Raw genomic sequence first — 19,942 nt, 5'->3', positions numbered from 1 at the left:
CTGCTGCCTTGGGGGGTTCTTGGCCCACGGGTGGATTTTATCTGGGCTGCTTCTGGTGAAGGAAATGCATTTTTTTTTTTTTTTTTTTTTTTTTTTTTTTTTTTTTGCTGTTTTGTTTAAAAATTTTTTTTCTGGAATGGTGGTTTTTTTTTTTTTTTGAACAATTGATTTTCTAAAATAGCCTCAATGAGAGGAAACTCATTTGTTAACCTGTCTCTGGTCAGGGGGACAGGGTGCAGGTCCCTTCCTCGGGAGCTTTAGTTACGGCCGCATCTCCTTGCGAGCAAGAACCCACCCTGGAAATTAAAAGTTTTTTCCCTCCTTCCTCTGTTCCTCAGGATCTAAACGGCCAGAAGGAGCTGTGCCCACGTCTCTGCCACCTGAAGAAAGGTCCCAATGGCTACGGCTTCAACCTGCACAGTGAGAAGTCCCGCCCGGGCCAGTTCATCCGCTCCGTGGATCCCGATTCCCCCGCATCCCGAGCAGGGCTGCGGCCCCAGGACCGCCTGGTGGAGGTGAGGGGGGGTCAGCACCTCCCTCCTGGGGTGTCCTCAGCACACACCACCCGGAGATGCTCACCAGGGACCTGTCCTGGTGGGAGAGGGGCAGCAGAAGTGATGGGACCCTGGAGAAGCCCTAGAGCTGCAACCAACCCCCATCCCCTAAGCTGCAACCAACCCCCATCCCCTAAGCTGCAACCAACCCCCCATCCCCTAAACTGCAACCAATCCCCATTCCCTAATTTTTTCCCTCAGGTCCCCCCTCTGTTGTTGCATCCCACAGCACTCTCAGACCCACGTGGGTGTCGGGACAGGGGTTTTGGGGTCCTGGAGCAGCTCATTCCAAAGGGGAGAGCTGGAGCTGCTGCCCCTGTGCACGGTGCCTCTGTGCCCTCCGGGTGACTGCAGGATGAGTTTGTCCCCTACTAAATAATAACAGCAAAGCACTCCCTGGCTTCATACCCCTCTGAATAATTATTCCCCAGCTGGTGGGAGCTGCTGCCTCTTCCCAGCACCTGAAAGTTTAATGCCAGGAGCAGCAGCAGCAGCTCCCGTGTTGCGGCGCGGGGCCGTGTGATTTATTTATTGGTGCTTGGCCAAGTGCCTGCTGCACACAAAGCAGCCAGGGGGGAGCTGGGAAACCTGATCCCCTCCCCTCCCTTACCTGCTCTTTGGGGTTTCCATAAATATTTGATGCCCCCCAGCCCCGTGCTGCCTGGCAGAGCTCGGGCAGGGGTGAGCAGCGGGCAGGGCTCGGGGTGAGCTGGGGGGGAAGGAGGAGGAGGGGGGGGATGAGCTGGCAGCTGAGGTTGCTGGTGAGATGCAGATCCCTGGGGAAGGGGGTGGGACACATCCTGGCCTTCAGGACCTGCTCCTGCCCCCGGGTTCTTGTTCAGGAATCCACAATGCAAAATGTGCAGCTGGGCCAGCAGCATTTCCCTGTTTCATCTTTCCATGGTGGGGATGGGCAACTGCTGCCTCTGGGTTGTGCTGAGGATTGGACAACCTGGCAGCTCCCTGGCATCCTCAGCACGGCCCAGAGGCAGTTGTTTATCACCCAAAAAGCTCAGCTTTGAAACTAGAAGGACCATGGCCAGGGCCAGCACCATCCCTGAGCTGTCCTGCAGCATCCTGGGGCTGCCTGGGTGATGCCACTCTGGAGCATCTCAGGTCCCAGGGGGCTGCCAGGATGGGGTGACCCCCATTCCCTGCCACATTCCCAGTGTGTTCCAGGGACTGGTGCAGGAGAAGGGAATTAATGAAGGTACCAGACCTCTTGGCAGGCCAAGCTGTGAAGGGTGGGTTGAGCTTTGCTGGAGAATTGTAAAAAATTGATTGTAGAAAAACGGGCCCAGCAGTGAGGGGCTGGGTGGTTCAGAGCCCTCGTCCCCTCAAAGGGACAAAGGGTGATTCATTCCCCACCCCCAACAATGCCTCCAAATCACAATTGTCCCCTGGCTCCAGGGAACAATCAGGAGCAGGGGATCACATTCCCTGGTAGGTCCTGGCTCACACGCAGGGAAGGGAGAGATTAATCTGTGCAGCAGAGAGAGGAAATCTGGGGGGTTCCATCACGGAGGGGTGAAGGGTGGCAGGGAAAGGAGCAGGACACAGGTGGCACCCAGCCAGGAGGAAGCCTGAGGTGCCTGTGACCCATCCGAGGTGAAGGCTGGGTCTGACACCACGAGAGAGGGCAGGAAGAGGTGTTTGGCTGTGGTTGGGTGAGGATGGAGAAGTCTGAGGGCTGTGGATCCCCAGGGATGCCTTTGGGATGCGGTGACACAAAGGATGCTCTGGGGGATGGGGAGAGGGGCAGACAAAAGCCTGCAGCCTTCCTGTTATCCCAAGGGAAACGAAAAGAGGAAAAATCCCATCCTTCAGGGGGTGAGGAGGCTGCTCTGGGGGTCTGGGACCAGCATCTGTGCTGCTGGGGGTGGGGGTCCCAGACTGGGGCTCTGATGCTGTGGCTTTGCAGGTGAACGGGATAAACGTGGAAGGGCTGCGGCATTCCGAGGTTGTGTCCCACATCAAATCCCGGGAGCACGAAGCCAGGCTCCTGGTGGTGGACCCCGAAACAGATGAGTACTTCAAGAAGCTGGGGGTGACCCCCACGGAGGAGCACACCAAAGGTGAGACCCCTCCTTCCCTGGGCCACCCCTCTGCCTCTCCGTGACTCCGGGTGCCATGGGTGGGATTCCAGACATCAGGGAGACTCATGCTTCCCTCCTGCCTCATCCCTCAGTAGTTTCCTGAGCACCACCCAGCTATTTATACACAGTGAGAATGCTTCCTAATCTAGCAAAAAAAAAAAAAACAAACCACCACCAAACCCACAACCAAACCCATTAGTTTTTTTGGTTTTTTTTTTTTACACAGGGAATAATTAACTTGGGAACTTGCTGCCCCTCTGGCAGAGCCTGGTGGGGCTCAGGGGGAGCCACCAGGGATGCTCTGGCTGGGAAGAGTGTGACAAGCTCAGGGGTCTGCCCTGGGTGCTGGGGAACGGGCTGTAAATCCCTTTTTTGCTTCTGTGAAGGAGCTGGGAGGGTGCATGGAGCAACCTCCATGTGTGTGTGCAGGGAAGGGTTTCACGCCCCGGTGATCCCAGGGTCAGCTGCTGCTGCTCAGGGAAATGTTTTTGCCTTGCTGGGGAGAAACCTGGCAGAGAAAGCTGCTTGTCTGCTCCCCAACCTGCCCTGCCACAGCTCCCGGGGTGGGCAGGGGGAGCAGGGACCTTCCCTCCCACCCCCCCTGAATGGGGAGCTCTGTCTCCCAACCCAGCTGCTCCCTCGCGGGTGCTCAATGTGGGGGTTGTCTGAAAAAAAAAAACCAACAAAAAAACTGGGCTGAACAATGCAGAGAAGGGGTGAGAGCGGTGTCAGATGCTGCAAGGAGGAGCTGGGGTGATGGAGGAGCTGTGAAGGAGCCCTTGTTCCCCAGGGGGGGATATGGGGGGCAGGGGGTGGCCAAGCACCTGGATGGGGGCTGCCAGGCTGAGGTGGTACCTGTGATGGGCACACAGTGCTCTGGGGAAGTGTTTGCAGGCTGAGAGGAAAGAATAAGTGAGCTCTTGAATCAAACTGCTCTGGCCTCAGGCTGACCACTGCAAAGCCTCCCAGCTGAGCCCAAGCACTGCAGGGAGTGTTTTAAGAGTCACGGAATAAATTTGATTGGAAACGACCAAATCATCAAGAGCTCTGCACCTTGCAGGAGTGAGGAAGTAGAAAAAGAGTTCCAGACACACTAAATTTTGAAATTGCTTTATTTTCAGGCTAGTTCCACTTCAGTATTGCTTCTGATTTGAAGTTTGTTTCTCATTTAAATAACATTATCTTTTTTATACTGGAGACTTCAGCATCATTTCTGCCACGAGCTTTGTTCTGCTTGCCCAGAGCTGATGCTGGAAGCACGAGGCTGACATTCAGCATCACAAAAATCTCAGATCCCAACACCACCACTGAGGCTTTTGCACCAGAAAGCACACTCTCAAAATGGTGATTGGGGGGGTATTTTGCTTTTTTTTAAATGCAAAGGTGCCCAAATTTGCAGGAGGGATCCCTGCAGCTCCCAGATGGAGCAATGCCAGCTGTGTCCCTGTGTGCTGCAGGGAGATCATAGAATCCTAGAATGGGCTGGGTTGGAAGGGACCTCAGAACTCATCAAGTCCAACCCTTGCTCCACTCCCCCCGTGGTTCCCAGCCCATGGCACTGAGTGCCACATCCAGGCTCTTTTGAAATATCTCCAGGGATGGAGAATCCACCCCTTCCCTGGGCAGCCCATTCCAATGGCTGAGCACCCTCTCCAGAAAGAAATTCTTTCTAATGTCCAACCTAAACCTCCCCTGGCACAACTTGAGACCTCTTGTGCCCTCTTGTCTTGCTGAGAGTTGCCTGGGAGCAGAGCCCAACCCCCCCCTGGCTCCAACCTCCTTTCAGGGAGTTGGAGAGAGTGATGAGGTCTCCCCTGAGCCTCCTCTTCTCCAGCCTCAACACCCCCAGCTCCCTCAGCCTCTCCTCACAGGATCTGTGCTCCAGTCCCTTCCCCAGCCCAGTTGCCTCCTTTGGACCTGCTCCAGCACCTCAATCTCCTTCCTGAGCTGAGGGGCCCAGATGGTGGCTCTGGAGCTGTGGCCTCCCCTGCCCTGGCTTTCTGCTTTTGGCACTTGGTTTTTTCTGCTCTTGCTTCCCTGGATTTGGGGTTCCAGGGTGATGTGCACCCACACTGGTGTCTTGCACCATTGGTGCTTCTCCTAACTCAGCTGTCAGCCCCATCACAGCTCACACATCTGGTAGCCTGGGCCAGATGAGACCTGGTTGTGCCTTTAGCAGTGACTTCAGTGTGGTGACCAGCAGTTAATCTGGGTTAAATTTACCATGGCCTGGAATATCCTCAGTGCAAATCCTTGGATGTGAGCAGAAAAAGGAACCTGGGGAGGGGTTTGTTTGTCACACGCTGCTCTGACACCAACAAGTTGCTGCTGGGGAGAACTCTGGGTTGGGGATTGCTGATTAAATGGATGGAATTTGGTTCCAGGAGGACAGAAAGGGGGGGTGAGCAGGTAGGCAGGGGCTGCTCCATGGGGCAGCAACCCCAGCTGACCCCCCTGATCTGGTGTTTTCTCCCTCTGCTCTCCAGGTGTGGTGCCTCAGCCCATGACAAACGGATCTGCCCAGACCCAGGTGAGGACCTGATGGCTCCAGGATGCCCTGAGGGGACAAGCAGGGTGTCTGGGCAGCACCCTGGGGGGGCTCAGTGCAGAGGGAGGGGGCTCAGAGGGCTGGAGGGGAGATGCCAGGCTCTTGGTGGGTCAGAGCAGAGGAAGGGATGCTCATCATGTCCCCAAGGCTCCTTAATTTAGCTCCTGCCTGCTTTTCATTGCTTCCTGCTGGGCACTGCTGGTTTCAGCCCCATTCCCCCCATCCCCCAGGATGGGGATGAGGGATGAGGGACAGCAGCAAATCCCAGGGAGCTCTTGGGTGGGTTTGTGCAGGGTCCCTGTGGCACCACTCTCTCCTCCTGGCCCTGGACAAGCCTGGCATTGCTTGGGCTCTGTCTGTCCATCCCTCCCCTCCCCCAGCCCAGAGCATTTTTCTGCCCAGCTTTTTATTTCTTTTCCAACTGTGTCTTGGTGCCACCTGGATTAACCCTTTAATTCCCCCCCAGCTGAATGGAGGATCCACATCTTCATCTCACAGTGACCTTCAAAGTCCTGGGAAGGAATCAGAGGTAAATCCCCCCCTTTCCTTCCTCTTTTACATCCCTGTAGGTCCATACTTGTACTGATGCCTTTCAGTGTGTGTTCAGTTTTATCTCACAGACCTGGGTACATTTGTATCCATCCAGACAGCAAAATCCAGAGGGTTTTTTTCATCCCTTGGAGTATAAAATGTGCATGAAATGGGTCCCAGCCCAGAGGTGGCTGCAGTGCTAGGATGGATCCATAGCTCCTTGGGCTGGCTGGTCAAGAGCTGGGGACCCTCAGGGTGACACTGGGCTGTCCCAGGGGTGGTCTTTGCCCTCTTTGTCCAGGGGACTGCAAAGAGGAAAAAGGGAGGGGAAAATTGAGAAAAGCCCAACTGCTTTTAGCTTGGAGCTAAAACAGGGAATTTATCACAGTGTTGGTGTGGGCAGAGGTTGGTATTCCCTTGGTACAACTCATTTAGGAGGGTTTGGTTTGGTTTGGTGTTTTTTTTTTTTTTTTAATTGTAAGTCGAAGATTTCTGAAGTGCCCCAGAATTCCTCCTCATCCTGTGGCTCTGCCACAAGTAGCAGGATGGCTCCATGCAGGTGCTCAGCAGGGGCTGGGCTGGTTCTTGGTGCCTTTGTCCTGTCCCAGAGGGCTGGGAGCCAGATCCTGGTGGCACTGAGCACCCAGAGCCTCCAAACCCCCGCACACCACCTGTGACCCAGAGCCAAACGCCTGCAGTCTGGCATCTCCTTTTCTCTCTGAGCATTAAATAACACAAGTCCAGCCCCAAGGGCTGCTGCCTCTGGAAATCCAGGCTGTGTCCTGCTGCCCCAGCCTGGCAATTCCTCCCCCTGATTCCCCCCTGTCAGCCACAACTTCTCATTTTCCCTGCAGACGAGCAGAGCAGCTTCTTTTCCCTCTGGCAGCAGCTTCTCCTTTTCTGCTTTTCCACTTCCAGCTCTGGCAGCCACTCATTTTATGTATTTATTTTTCTTTTTCCCAAGCAGGGGCAAAAACCAAACCAAACCAAATAACCCAAACCCCACCAAATGCAATGTAGTAATGAGCCACACGGATGCTGCCACCACTGGAGAAACCACAGACACGGCACAGAAGGGAGGAACTTTGACCTTCTGCTCCAAAAAAAAAAAAAAAAAAAAAAATACCCCAACCCCTGCCTGTTTGCTTGTCATGGGTGCTGGGGCTGTGAAGGACAGCCTGGCTGTGCCTGGTGGTGGTGGTGACATTGCCCTGGGCTGGGGACACCTCGTGTTCCATCCATCCAAGGGAGGAGGTGGAGTCCCCATCCCTGGAGGTGTTAAAAAAAAACCCCAAAAGTGTGTCTGTAGCACTTGAGGACACGGTTTATTTGGGTGGTGGTGTTGGGCTGGGTCTGAAGAGGTCCTCTCCAACACGACTGGTCCTGTGATCCCTTCTCCATGCAGGATGGAGACCTGGAGAAGAGAGACCCATTCGAGGAGAGTGGGCTGAGCCTGAGCCCCACAGCTGCTGAGGCCAAGGAGAAGGTGAGGGCCAAGCGGGTGAAGAAGAGAGCTCCTCAGATGGACTGGAACAAGAAACGAGAGATTTTCAGCAATTTCTGAGCCTGGCTGGGGGCTGCTGCCCATCACTCTCCTGCCCTGCCCCAGCTGGGACATTTCTGAGGTGCCTACGCCCTGTCCTTCAGTGTCCACGTGAGATGCTCTGTGCTCTGCTCTTCACTGGTTGCTTTTACAAGGCGTATTTTAAAGTCTTTTTTTATTTTATTTTATTTTTTATTATTATTATTATTATTATTATTATTGTTACTCACCAGCGATTCTCATAAGACAAATGTGACCAAAGCTCTGTGTCTTGCTGGCCCTTTGGCTCTGCCTGCCTGCTGTCCCCTGTTCCTATGAGAAAGGACTGGAATTGTTTCACTCCTGTTTCTTACCTGCATCGTTTAGGCTTCTAGGATATATATATATATTTTTTTTTTTTTTACTACTTTAGGCTGTTTGTTTTGGTTTTGTGGGTGTCCCAGACTGAGCCCCATGGGATGCTCTGTGCCCCTGAGGTCTGATGGCCTCGTGCCCCTGCTGTGGGGGGACCCACGGGGTGGGATGTACCCAGCACCCCAACTGCTCCCACAGTGGGGGAAAAGGGGAGCGACTGGAAATTGCTTCTGTTGGCTTTGCTGTTGAAAGGAAAAGGTTTTGTTTGGTTTTATTTTCTTTTAAATGAAGACCCACATGTTTCCCGTTAGCTTAGGAACCTCCCGCTCCTCACCAGTGACTCCTGCCCTGGCAATAAAAGCCCCTTTTTCAGCCCTGATGGCTCTGCAGAGGGGAGAGGGCAGGATTTTAAAACAAACCCCAAACTCAACAGCCCAGATGCCTCAGGCCTCGATGTTTGCAGCCATGGATACAGTGGGGGAAGGCAGAGATTGGGGCCATCCCTGCCCCAGGGTGCTGCTGACCCAGCTCCAGCAGAAGAGAAGAGCCACGAGATGCTACAAAAACTCTTTGGAGAGACTTGTGAGGGATCCAGCTCTGGCCAAGGACTTGGTGTGGAGGAAGTGGGCTGAGTCCTGAGTGTGCCTGGGTGCTGGGTCCTGGAGCAGGGTCTGGGTCCCACCTGGGTTGGTGTTTGGTGCCTCCAGCCTGTGAAGCCATCACCTCTGGGAGGTGTCCATGGGGTCTCTGGGAGGTGTCCTGTGGGGCTGTGGGGTCTCTGGGAGGTGTCCTGTGGGGCTGTGGGGTCTCTGGGAGGTGTCCATGGGGTCTCTGGGAAGTGTCCATGGGGTCTCTGGGAGGTGTCCATGGGGTCTCCATGGAGCTGGCTCTGAAGCAGGCAGGGGGGTGATGGAGTGGGCAGTTGTTCTGGCTCTCTCCAGCCTCCTTTGAAACCATGCTGCTCTTGGCATGAGAGCCTCAAAAAAAGGCCCCCAAACCAGCTCTTTAAAGCATTACAACTGAAGCTCACTTTAAGCTCTTTTTTCCTTGCCTTTGGCTGTAGATGGGGGCAGATGCCTCAGCTGAGGAACAGGCTCAGGGGTTGCAGACCGAGGTGTTTTCCCAGGGCAGGGCCTGGTCCCTTCCCTCTCCCACAGCTCCTGGGATTTCAGCTCCAATGCCAAGGCAGGCAGCCGTGGGAAGGGACCAGGCACAGCAGGACAAAGCAGGACAAACCCCTGTCCCCAGCTAAAAGCAGAGGAAGGAATTCCTTGGCCAGGGATGAGCCTTGTGCAAGAGGTGGCCACGAGCTCCGGCACCGCTGGGTTCCGAGTTGGTGGCCGTGGGGTCAGTCAGGGATATTTGAAGGGCTGTGTGTGCATTTCTGGAGTTTGGGGCTAAAAGGTGCCTTAGGACACGTAGTGCTCTGCTGGGCAGTGGGCTGGGGGTCGGGGTGGGGCAGGGGTCTGCAGGAATAGAGCCAGGAGCTGGGGCTGCACCGGGGAGCAGCCGATGCCCGTGGCTATGGGGAGCAGGGAGAGCCTCGGGGTGAAGGAGGTGAGTTCTCTTTTTTCTGAAAGTTATCTTTTAGCAATGTTGTTGGGCTGAATAGGTTGAGAAGGAGTTGGGAGAAGCAGCAGTGCAGGTTTTGGTTGTCAGTGAGGATCCCAGCAGAGGGGTTTGCCTCCCCTCCAGAGCTCTGCCAGTAACCAAACCACCTCTTCCCTACCCTGCAACGAAGACAATTCCCTGTTCTTTCCAGCCAGCCCCAAATATTTGCTTCTACAAATGAGTCACCTTCTGAAGGAGCCCTGGTTTTTCTCATGGGTCCTTCCTGTGCCTCCATAGCCAAAGCCCAGTAGTGCCCCAAGGTCTGGGCAGGGCAATGTTCCTCATCCCACCCAGCTCCATCCCCCTGACACCACCCAGAGAGCCCAGACCTGACTGTAAATACCACCCTGCCCTGGCCCCCTGCAGCTGAGAGGTGGGGGAGAGAGGAGAACGTGTAGTTTTTCAATGCAGATCAAAAAAAAGAAATAGGGTGTGCAGGTCTGTACTGGTAAGATTTCAAAAATCTTAATCTCTGCTTAGTCCACGGAAACAGCTCCTGGTTAAAGCACTTATCGTATTTCTGACATCTTGTAGCTCAGTAGCAATTATTCAGTTCCTGTACATTTAACTCGGAAAAGACAAAAAAAAAAAAAAATTGGTGAAGTATAAGGCTGTCAGCTACATTGTAAAAACATAATGTACACTGTAATGTCAGTAATAAACCTCCTTTTCCCATGTACCAAGTGTTTACTTGCTCGTTCCTCATCTGTTTGGTAGGGAACTTGAGAAGGGAATTACAGCCTTCTTTAGCACATTATAAACTTTGCTTCCTCCCCTGCCTGTTTAGAGAGTAGCTGAAATTATTCCTTTGAAGCTCTACAATGAAGCCAGCACTGCCCTTTCTTTGAAGAACAAAAAGGCAGAGGGTGGTGGTGATGTCCCTCCTGTCAGCTCCTGAGCCACACACCAGCCTGGCTCCTGGAACCCTTTCTGGCACACACAGACTGGAGAGAAACTGGGTTTGTCTGCTGCCTGCCCTGCTCTGGGTCACCCCCTGCCACCAGGACCCCAAGGTGACTTCTCCAGGCAGTGAACTCTGCTCCTCAAGTCTGCAGCTGGATCTCCTCTAGCAGGTTGTGTGCTATGTGCCCCATGCTCAAGCCACCCCTGCTCTCCTCCCTTCCACAGATGCCAGGAATCCTCACAGGTAGGAAAAACCACCCCCCACCACCTTTATTAAATCTGTATTTACAAGCAGCAGCAAGTTCCCTTGGACAAAGCATTTCTCTGGCTGCTCACAGCCCACTGCTTCACCTTCAGAGCTGCCCCAGCAGGGCTGCTGAGCTTTGAGAAACCCTTTTTCCTCTGGAGAGCTGAGCTGCTGAGCTGGCTGCAGCAGTCTCCTCTCCCCCTGCAGTCACCAGTGCAGCTTTCCTGGGCTGCTGCTGAGCCCAAGCAGCTTTGCTGCTCCACAGAAAGAAGCTGGATGAGCCCTCAAGGTCTCTTTGCAGCTGGGCAAATGTCTTGATTGAGGCACTCACTGCAACGAGGGTTGACAGGCAGGCAGGTCTGCTGGCCAAAGCCCACCAAGAGCCAGTTGAGTTCCCTCCAGAGATCCCTGGAAAATTACAACCAAAAACCACGTGAGCTTTCTGATCCTGCTGCTTGGAGGGGTTAAAGAACAGCCCCTGCTTTTCAAAGGGTCCCTTTTGCCTCCTGCCTGTTCCTCTTGGCTTCCCCAGGTGTCTGGAGGTGGGTCCCAGCCTCCTGCTAAGAACCCTCCCGAGCTTGCCCCTTCCCTCTGAGCTGGGATGGGGAGCACACAGAGTGCTGGAGGTCCTGTTCCTGTGCTATGGAATGTTCCAGATGTGGAGATGCAAGAGAAGCTGCCAGCTGGTGTGGGATACTGAGCATCAGGGAAGGTCAGAATCCAACCCTGGGCTGATTCTGCTGTGACCATGAGGCTCAGCAAGGTCCTGTGCAGAAAAAGCACCAGGACTGGGGCACCGTAAACTTGGCAAGGCAAGAATCTGGCATCATGACCTCCAGGTACCTGCCTGCCCTAGCAGTGATTGAGGTGTCTGATGCAGTGATTGAGGTGTCTGATGCAGTGATTGAGGTGTCTGATGCAGTGATTGAGGTGTCTGATGCAGTTATTGAGGTGTCTGATGCAGTGATTGAGGTGCCTGATGCAGAGATTGAGGTGTCTGATGCAGTGACTGAGGTGTCTGATGCAGTGATTGAGGTGCCTGATGCAGTGATTGAGGTGTCTGATGCAGTGATTGAGGTGCCTGATGCAGTGATTGAGGTGCCTGATGCAGTGATTGAGGTGCCTGATGCAGTGATTGAGGTGTCTGATGCAGTGATTGAGGTGCCTGATGCAGTGATTGAGGTGTCTGATGCAGTGATTGAGGTGCCTGATGCAGTGATTGAGGTGCCTGATGCAGTGACTGAGGTGTCTGATGCAGTGATTGAGGTGCCTGATGCAGTGACTGAGGTGCCTGATGCAGTGATTGAGGTGCCTGATGCAGTGATTGAGGTGTCTGATGCAGTGATTGAGGTGCCTGATGCAGTGATTGAGGTGTCTGATGCAGTGATTGAGGTGTCTGATGCAGTGATTGAGGTACCTGATGCAGTGACTGAGGTGTCTGATGCAGTGACTGAGGTGCCTGATGCAGTGATTGAGGTGCCTGATGCAGTGATTGAGGTGCCTGATGCAGTGATTGAGGTGCCTGATGCAGTGACTGAGGTGCCTGATGCAGTGATTGAGGTGCCTGATGCAGTGATTGAGGTGCCTGATGCAGTGACTGAGGTGCCTGATGCAGTGATTGAGGTGCCTGATGCAGTGATTGAGGTGCCTGATGCAGTGATTGAGGTGCCTGATGCAGTGACTGAGGTGTCTGATGCAGTGATTGAGGTGCCTGATGCAGTGATTGAGGTGCCTGATGCAGTGACTGAGGTGTCTGATGCAGTGACTGAGGTGTCTGATGCAGTGACTGAGGTGTCTGATGCAGTGATTGAGGTGCCTGATGCAGTGATTGAGGTGCCTGATGCAATGATTGAGGTGTCTGAGAGCTCCTTGGGTGTTTCCTGGCTGAGCTGCTGCAGTTCTGAGGGAGGAGAAACACCTGCAGGCTGCTCCCCAGAAGGAGGAGGGACCCGAAGTGCAGTCCCTAAAAATGCTGTTAGCAAGGCTGAGAGGAGGTGTGGGTCCTGCAGGGAGCTGGAGAGGGTTTGGTGTGGAAGAAGGAGGCTGGGAGCTCACCTGGGCAGCCAGTCCTCCAGTGCCACCCGAGTTTCCTCGGGGTATCTGGTCTGCTGCTTCACCCACTTCAGCCTGTTTGTGATCCTGTGCACGTGGGTGTCCACAGCTAGGAAAGGAGAAACCAGGGTTTAGGTGAGGGCAGACACACCTGAAAGGAGAGAGCAGAGCCCAAAGCAGCCCCAAAGCTGTCCCCAAGCTGCTCCTAAGCATCCTCCCAGGCACAGCCCTGCACTGACCTGGAGGGGAAGCTCCCTCAGAACAAACCCTGCTGCCTTTTTCTCCCCAGGCCCAGAGCCAAAAGCAAGATGGGAGGGATATCTCACAGCTCCTGCCAGGCTCCCAGGACCTGACCCAGCCTCCCCTTCCAGCTCTCTCTGTGCTCTGATCCAGCCCAGGGTCCTTTCCTCCCCACGTTTCAGCTGACGTTACGCAAGTTGGGAGCTCTGCCCCTGGGTTTACCCAGCTGGAAAACACATTTCATAATCCCTACCAACACCAGAGGGTTTGTGAGGCTCAGAGCAATGTTTATCGAGTGCTTTTTTGGAGCTAAAAAGCTCTGAATGCAAAGTATATTATTGTTAGATCAGCAGTGATAAACCTGTCTCTGTGGCTAATTGGACAAAACCCAGGGAATTGCTGTAAACAGGAAGACCAACTCTTGCCTACTAAATCAAAACCGAGTGCACAATTATTTGGAAAGCACTTGGCTAGGTCTGCCCCCCCCCAGCCTTCCCTCCCCCACAGCAAGGAGAGAGCAAGAGACCCCCCAGTGCTGGTAAAAGCCACATCTGGGGTCACCAGTGGGGCTGGGGGCTCCCTCTGGGGCTGGGGGCTCCCTCTGGGGCTGGCACTCCTCAGGTGTTCTAGTTCCAGAACTCAGGTGTTCCATTCTCTAGTTCTAGAACACCAGTTCTAGTCTCTTTGCAAAAGACTTTATTTTTGTCTTAGTTTTACTAGGTATTTTTTGTGCTTAATGTGTAAAGTGTGTGTACAGTACAATGTGGTTTATTTCATTTTAATTTGGTATTATTTCAGCAAACATTGGGGTGAATTACTAAAGGTCATCCCCCGAGCTGTGACAGTAATATTACATGACATTTTTATACCAAAGTTCTGCATAGTCCCTATTGACTTTGTGACATTAGCCAGGTCATAAAGAGAAAGACAGTAACAGTAAATTTGCTTTTTGTCTTTTTGTTGTTTTGCACATTATGAGAGGAAGAACATTGGGAGAAAAACATTTGGATTGGTTTATGGATAGCATTCTGGTTGGCTTTTTTAACTATTGGGATTTTTAATTTGTTTAATAGGGCCAGTACAGTATATGAGATACAATAATATTATGCACAAAACTATTCTAGATGAGGATCATTACTAAACAGTTGGTTTGTTTTTTCGGTTGGTTTTGTTCCATTCCCAGCTTTCCCAGGCTTCCTCCATTAAGCAGTAACCACACTTGGAATATTAATCTGTCCCCAGGAGCCCCCAGCCCGGGCTGAGAGTTCAGCTCCATCTGCTGGCAGCTGAGCTCCCCAACCCTGCAGTGAGAGCAGGGACCCTGAGCCCATTCCCAGGGTCACAGCCCTGTGCTCCCTGTCCCTTCCTGCTCAGTAGCCACACCAAACCTGTGGCCACCTCTGCCCAGCTGCAGGAGCCCCAGCAGAGCAGGAATTCTGCAGCAAGGGGGTGTCCACCTCTCCTTTCCACCACCCCTCGGGAATTACCAAGCGCCCGTGGGAATTTGGACTCAGCTCCTGCTCCTGCCCTCTTTGGCCAAAGCAAAATCCCAAATGAGATTTGTGTTAAGTAGAAGCAACTCCAGGAAAAAAAAAAAAAACCAAAAAAAAACCCTCCAAAAAAATAGCTTCAGGCTGCCCTAAAACTATTGGGAACTCCCAGAATGATCTCAATCACTTGAGGTCACTTGACACCAAATTATTCTGCTTTTGGTAGCCTTTTGGGCACCCACCCAACTCAGCAACATTTTCAGAGCTTACCAGAACCTGAGGGGAAGAAGTGACTGCCCTGAGAGATCTCTGCTAGCAGATTTGGGGAAAAAAACATTATTGGGACCATGCTTAGATCCTATAGCAACTCATCTGCTGGGACTGGTTGAGGGTCACATCCTTCACCTCCCAAAATACTCTGCAGATGGATTGAAGCAAAACTATCAGGCTCCTGGGGCAGTTTTCCCAGCTGCAATGCTTCCCCTCTGCCCAGGGAATGGATCAAGCAGGATTTAGGAGAGGGGAAAACAGGGTCCAACCCACCTATCCCAGACACACTGTCCCAGGCAATGTTCATGGCTAAATGGGCCATTTTGGGCCCCACTCCTGGCAGCTGCACCAGCTCCTCCACAGTCCTTGGGATGTCACCCCCATATTTCTGCTTCAGGATGGCTGTTGTCTGCTTTATGTACTTCACCTTGTTCTGGAAAACCAAAGGGATGAGAAGGAAACCCAAGCTGCCCCCAAACAGAGGGGAAAAAGAGAGAAACAGCTCAGCAGACCAAAGCAGCCCTGAGCATGTGGTGCAGGTGAGGCCACACAGTGGGGTTTGCAGGGGGGGTGACTGAGGTCCTGGACTTTTTGGGAGCAAAAAATGTGGAGACCTGAGTAGCTGTGACCCCCAGGCAGTGAGGCAAACAGAGACTGCTAAAACTGGTGTAAAAAAGCAACCTCCAGCTTGGCTCCAGGGGGAAGCTCACCTAGGGCACAACAGAGGTTTGCAGCCACCTTCTGCCTCTGTCACCTGCTGGGAGTGAGCAGCCACAAATCCAGCCTGGAAGGAGCCAGCTGAGCCTCTGAGCTGTCTCAGATGGCTCCGTGGGACTGGGGGGTGGTGGAAGGGACCCCTCTCCCTGCAGGGTGGGTGGGGGTGCCACGATGCTGCACTCACCCTCCAGAATCCCACGGGGTAAATGAGGTGGCCCAGGGTGGCATCATCCATCTGCAGGATGCTGTCCACTGTCAGGCCACCCTCCCTCAGCCTCTGCATGGCACCTGATGTCACCTGGTCCTTGGTCTGGCTGGAGAGCATCAGGGCCAGCAGCACCTGGTAACGCATCACCTGGGGAGGAGAAAGAGGCTCAGGATGGATCCAGACACCCCTGGGGCTCAGGTCTCCCACCCAGCACCAGTTAAAGTCCAGAGCATAAGAGGGACCAAGCCTGGCTCAGCTCTGTCTGCCTACAAGAGACTGGAAGAGCTGCAAAAGGCATCAGATGTAACCTTGGAGTTCTATCAGGCACTAAAAGGGAAAAAAAAAATCCCTTCAGATACATAAAAATGCAGAGAGCAGCTCCTGCCTGCTGGGATCTCACACCAAGGATGCCACAAAGGGCCAGGAGTTCCTCTGGTGCTGCTGGGAAGGGTTTAGCCCAGACCATTTACCTGCTATTTTTGGACTTATTTTCCCCTTATTTTTCTGTCCCCACCAGAATAAGGATGCACCTAACCTGGACTGACCCAGGACAACATGGGACCCAATCCTTGCTCCAAAAAGTTTACAAAACCCCAGATGCACCAGGAAAAACCTCAGAGTGCATGGAAGCAGAGTAAGCTCCCAGTGCATGGAAACTCTGTGAGGAACACTGGGGTGTGCTAAGGGTGACAATGTCCATTTTTTTTTTCTTTTTTTTTTTTTCTTGGAAGCAACCCTAGGAAAAAGACAATGTTATTTCCATATGGTGCTCTCCTTAGCCCCAGAGCTGCCCTTGGTGCCACCCCCCATGGCTGCAGAGTGGGTGACACCAAATCCAAAGCTGAGTCCTGCTACACCCTGCATTTATTGTTGTGTTCTGGAGACAGCTGGAGGGGCCCAAAATGAGAGTGTGGGAGCCTGAGGGTCCAGAGAAGAGCAAGGAGGCTGTGAAGGGATCCAGCACAAGTCCTGTGAGGAAGGGCTGAGGGAGCTGGGGGTGTTGAGGCTGGAGGAGGCTCAGGGGAGACCTCATCACTCTCTCCAACTCCCTGAAAGGAGGGGGTAGCCAGGGGGGGTTGGGCTCTTTTCCCAGGCAACTCTCAGCAAGACAAGAGGCCATGGGCTTCAGAATTTTTTCCTAATATCCAACCTAAACCTCCCCTGGCAGAGCTTCAGCTCTGCCAGGGGAGGTTTAGGTTGGATATTAGGAAGGAATTCTTTGCAGAGAGGGTGCTGAGGCATTGGAATGGGCTGCCCAGGGAGGGGGTGGATTCTCCATTCCTGGAGGTTTTTAAGAAGAGCCTGAACGTGGCACTCAGTGCCCTGGGCTGGGAACCACGGGGGGAGTGGAGCAGGGTTGGATTTGATGATCCCAGAGCTCCTTTCCGACCCGGATGGTTCTGTCTGTGGGTCAGGGCTGTGCCTGCAGGGTGTTGGTACCTCAGGGGCTGCAGAGCTGTCGTAACACTTCTCCACTCCCATCTGATCCACAGGAGCATCCCTGCTCCTCCTCATCTCCCGGATCCGTTCCAGATGCAGCCGCCAATCCCTCGGCTCCCAGGGGGGGCTCTGGGGCTCTGACAGCCCCTGCTCAGCACCCTGTCCCTGCTCAGCACCCTGTCCCTGCTCAGCACCCTGTCCCTGCTCAGCACCCTGTCCCTGCTCAGCACCCTCCCCATGCCTGGACTCATAACCAATGCTGATTTTTTTCCTCCTCCGGCCGGGCCTCTGGGTGCAGGATGGGTCCTGGCTTGGCCCTGGGAGAGAAGGGAGAGAAAGGAGGAGAATTCCCAGGGGGAAGGAGCCCCCAGTCCCCCCAAACTGCCCTAACCTGCTCCTAACCCACCAGTACCACCCCACACCCACCCAGTCCCAACCGGACCCACCAGTACCATCCCACACCCACCCAGTCCCAACTGGGCCCACCAGTACCACCCCACACCCACCCAGTCCCAACTGGACCCCCGGTGGCGCTGTCCCCCGGGCTGGGCCCTCGCTGTCCCCGCACGCAGGTGCCCGTTCCCCCCATGCCAAGCCCCGGGAATCCCCGCTCACCCCCCACTTCCTCCGGTACCTCCAGCCGCCCCCCGGGCCCTGCCGAACCCCCTGGCCCTGCCGAACCCCCGGGCCGCCGCCCGCCCGTTCCCAGCGGACAGAGCCGCGCACATGGCGGCGGCCCCGGGAACTACAACTCCCGGCATGCCCCGCGGCGGCCGCTGCTGGCGCCGGAAGAGGCGGAACTTCCGCTCTGTGCGGGGAGCGCGGGGTTGGGGGGGGCGGTGCGGAGCGGGGTGCGGAGCGGGGTGCGGGTGAGTGGGGGGTGCGGAGCTGGGCAGGGGGGGGAGGCCCCGAATGCCGGGGAGGGGGCTCTGCCCGGGCTGGGGCGAACGGGGCCTGGCGGGGCCTAGCGGGAGGCGGGGCCTTGCTGTGCCCCGGGGTGTGCGGGGCTGCCCCCGGCCTGGGCTGGGGGGGTCACCTGGGGGTCCCCTCCCCTGGCAGCCCCTTCCCTTGGGGGGTCCCCTTCCCTGGGCTGTGGCCTCTCGCTTGTCCCTCATTGTATGTCCGTAAGGGGCTGTGGCCTGGCGCGGGGGGCACGGGGGGCAGTGTCCTGGGGTGTGCTGGGGGTTGTGGGGTGACCCCTGGGGATGTGAGTTGTCCCCTGAGGTTTTAGGGTGTCCCCTGGGGTTGTGGGATGACCCCGGAGGTTTTAGGGTGTCCCCTGGGGTTGTGGGATGACCCCTGAGGTTGTGGGGTGACCCCTGAGGGTGTGGGGTGACCCCCCCTTGAGGTTGTGGGATGTCCCCTGGAGTTGTGTAGTGACCCCTGAGGTTGTAGGGTGTTCCCTGGGGTTGGGGGATGTCCCTGTCCCCCTCTTGAGGTTGTGAGGTGACCCCTGGAGTTGTGGGGTGTCTCCTGGGGTTGTGGGGTGTCCCCTTGGGATGTGAGTTGTGCCCTGGGGTTGTGGGGTGTCTCCCCCTTGAGGTTCTGGGATGACCCTGAAGTTGTGGGGTGTCCCCTTGGGATGTGAGTTGTCCCCTGGAGTTGTGGGGTGACCCCTGGGGATGTGGGGTGTCCACCAGGGGTTTTGGGGTGTCCCCAGGTGATATTGGGCTGCTGAGATTTGTCTGCCTGTCTGTGTGTGTGTGTGTGTGTCTGTCTGTGTGTCTGTCTGTGTGTCTGTGTGTCTGTCTGTCTGTCTGTCTGTGTCTGTCTGTGTGTCTGTGTGTCTGTCTGTGTCTGTCTGTCTGTGTGTGTGTCTGTGTCTGTGTGTCTGTCTGTGTCTGTGTGTGTGTCTGTGTGTGTGTCTGTGTGTGTGTCTGTGTGTGTGTCTGTGTGTCTGTCTGTGTGTGTGTCTGTGTGTCTGTGTGTGTGTGTGTCTGTGTGTGTGTCTGTGTGTGTGTCTGTGTGTGTGTCTGTGTGTGTGTCTGTGTGTCTGTCTGTGTGTCTGTGTGTGTGTGTGTCTGTGTGTGTGTCTGTGTGTGTGTCTGTGTGTGTGTCTGTGTGTGTGTCTGTGTGTGTGTCTGTGTGTCTGTCTGTGTGTGTGTCTGTGTGTCTGTCTGTGTGTCTGTCTGTGTCTGTCTGTCTGTGTCTGTCTGTGTGTCTGTCTGTCTGTGTGTCTGTCTGTCTGTCTGTCTGTCTGTGTGTCTGTCTGTCTGTCTGTGTGTCTGTGTGTGTGTCTGTGTGTGTGTCTGTGTGTCTGTCTGTGTGTCTGTCTGTGTGTCTGTCTGTGTGTCTGTGTGTCTGTGTGTCTGTCTGTGTGTCTGTCTGTGTGTCTGTGTCTGTCTGTGTGTCTGTCTGTGTGTCTGTCTGTGTCTGTCTGTCTGTGTCTGTCTGTGTGTCTGTGTCTGTCTGTCTGTCTGTGTCACACTCAGCCCAGGAGGGGCACTTGGAGCTCCCAGAAGGTGCTGGGGCAGCTTTGGGACGCGGGTGCTGAAGCTGAGCCTCCTCTCTCTCTCTCTCTCCCCTCAGAGCAGATCAAAACTGGATTTTAAAGCCTTTCAGGGTTTGTTTTTTCCCCCTCAGCCTCCCTGCTCTCTCTCTGCAGGGCTGGGTGCTGGGTGCTGGGTGCTGGGTGCTGCTCAGCCATGGCCAAGCCCCAGAGCAAGGATTCTGGACTGAAGGAGAAATTCAGGAATCTCCTGGGGCTGGGAACATCCCGGGGAAGTTCCAAGTCATCAGAGGGCAAGCAAACGGAGTTCATCATCACTGCAGAAATCCTCAAGGTGGGAGAAGGGAGGGGGGGAAGGGTGGGGGTGGTGCTGGGGTCACCTGAGCTGCTGGCAGGAGGGGGGGGGTCACTCTCCTGACTTTTCTGTCATTCCCCCCCCCTCTCTGGTCGTAGCCCCCTCTCAACTTCCCTGCTGGAATGGATGCAAAACTCAGCTCCTGGGGAGTTGCACCATTTCACTCAGCTTTTCAGTGTTTGGAGATACTTGCTGGGGTGCTCTTCTCTTACTGCAGGCTCCAGGATCCTTTTTTTTGTTGCTTTTTTTTGTTGCTTTTTTTTGTTGCTTTTTTTTGTTGCTTTTTTTTGTTGCTTTTTTTTGTTGCTTTTTTTTTGTTGGTTTTTTTGTTGCT

The 19,942-nt window shown here is 54.5% G+C and overlaps 3 protein-coding genes across 10 annotated transcripts in view; 2 read left to right on the top strand and 1 right to left on the bottom strand.

The window, feature by feature from the left end:
* NHERF2 (NHERF family PDZ scaffold protein 2) overlaps window positions 1-9,916 on the top strand; it is a 30,782-nt gene extending 20,866 nt beyond the window's left edge. Inside the window, exons 3-8 of one of the 2 annotated variants that reach the window (XM_071760720.1) lie at window positions 339-515; window positions 2,476-2,629; window positions 5,137-5,180; window positions 5,665-5,727; window positions 7,135-8,380; window positions 8,487-9,916. In XM_071760720.1, the coding sequence (XP_071616821.1) occupies window positions 339-515; window positions 2,476-2,629; window positions 5,137-5,180; window positions 5,665-5,727; window positions 7,135-7,293 (597 nt within the window). In that variant the 3' untranslated portion in view covers window positions 7,294-8,380; window positions 8,487-9,916. Of the gene's footprint in view, window positions 1-338; window positions 516-2,475; window positions 2,630-5,136; window positions 5,181-5,664; window positions 5,728-7,134; window positions 8,381-8,486 lie in introns of those variants that run through there. The other variant, XM_071760721.1, reaches the window with a different exon arrangement.
* A 489-nt stretch (window positions 9,917-10,405) lies between these two features.
* On the bottom strand, window positions 10,406-17,568 carry NTHL1 (nth like DNA glycosylase 1). Of its 3 annotated transcripts, XM_071760718.1 has the most exons (6): window positions 17,439-17,568; window positions 16,805-17,121; window positions 15,341-15,511; window positions 14,713-14,872; window positions 12,443-12,548; window positions 10,406-10,795 (listed from the first exon to the last, which is right to left on the bottom strand). In XM_071760718.1, exons 1-6 carry the CDS (start codon window positions 17,563-17,565, stop codon window positions 10,672-10,674), a joined length of 1,005 nt encoding a protein of 334 aa, XP_071616819.1. In that variant the 5' UTR covers window positions 17,566-17,568; the 3' UTR covers window positions 10,406-10,671. The 3 variants fall into 3 exon arrangements, with proteins under 3 accessions (XP_071616819.1, XP_071616818.1, XP_071616820.1); XM_071760717.1 differs by lacking the exon at window positions 12,443-12,548; XM_071760719.1 differs by lacking the exons at window positions 16,805-17,121; window positions 17,439-17,568 and adding an exon at window positions 15,900-16,095.
* Window positions 17,569-19,372: 1,804 nt separating this feature from the next.
* Window positions 19,373-19,942, top strand: part of TSC2 (TSC complex subunit 2) — a 38,156-nt gene continuing 37,586 nt past the window's right edge. For all 5 annotated transcript variants that reach the window (XM_071760897.1, XM_071760896.1, XM_071760894.1 and 2 more), the window contains exon 1: window positions 19,373-19,587. In XM_071760897.1, coding sequence (XP_071616998.1) covers window positions 19,450-19,587 — 138 coding nt within the window. In that variant the 5' untranslated portion in view covers window positions 19,373-19,449. The remainder of the gene's footprint in view (window positions 19,588-19,942) is intronic.

This window comes from Heliangelus exortis, chromosome 17 (assembly GCF_036169615.1).
Source record: "Heliangelus exortis chromosome 17, bHelExo1.hap1, whole genome shotgun sequence".
Taxonomy (NCBI): Eukaryota; Metazoa; Chordata; class Aves; order Apodiformes; family Trochilidae; genus Heliangelus; species Heliangelus exortis.
This window is presented reverse-complemented; position numbering and strand designations above follow the sequence as displayed.

Bases quoted from the DNA above. Each gene is read 5' to 3' on its own strand.
- NTHL1 (XM_071760717.1), bottom strand. From the start codon at position 17,565: ATGCCGGGAGTTGTAGTTCCCGGGGCCGCCGCCATGTGCGCGGCTCTG. The intron at 17,122-17,438 runs GTACCGGAGGAA...CTTCTCTCCCAG, and splicing joins GGCCCGGGGGGCGGCTGGAG to GGCCAAGCCAGGACCCATCC. The intron at 15,512-16,804 runs GTACCAACACCC...TCTCCTCCCCAG, and splicing joins ACAGCTCTGCAGCCCCTGAG to GTGATGCGTTACCAGGTGCT.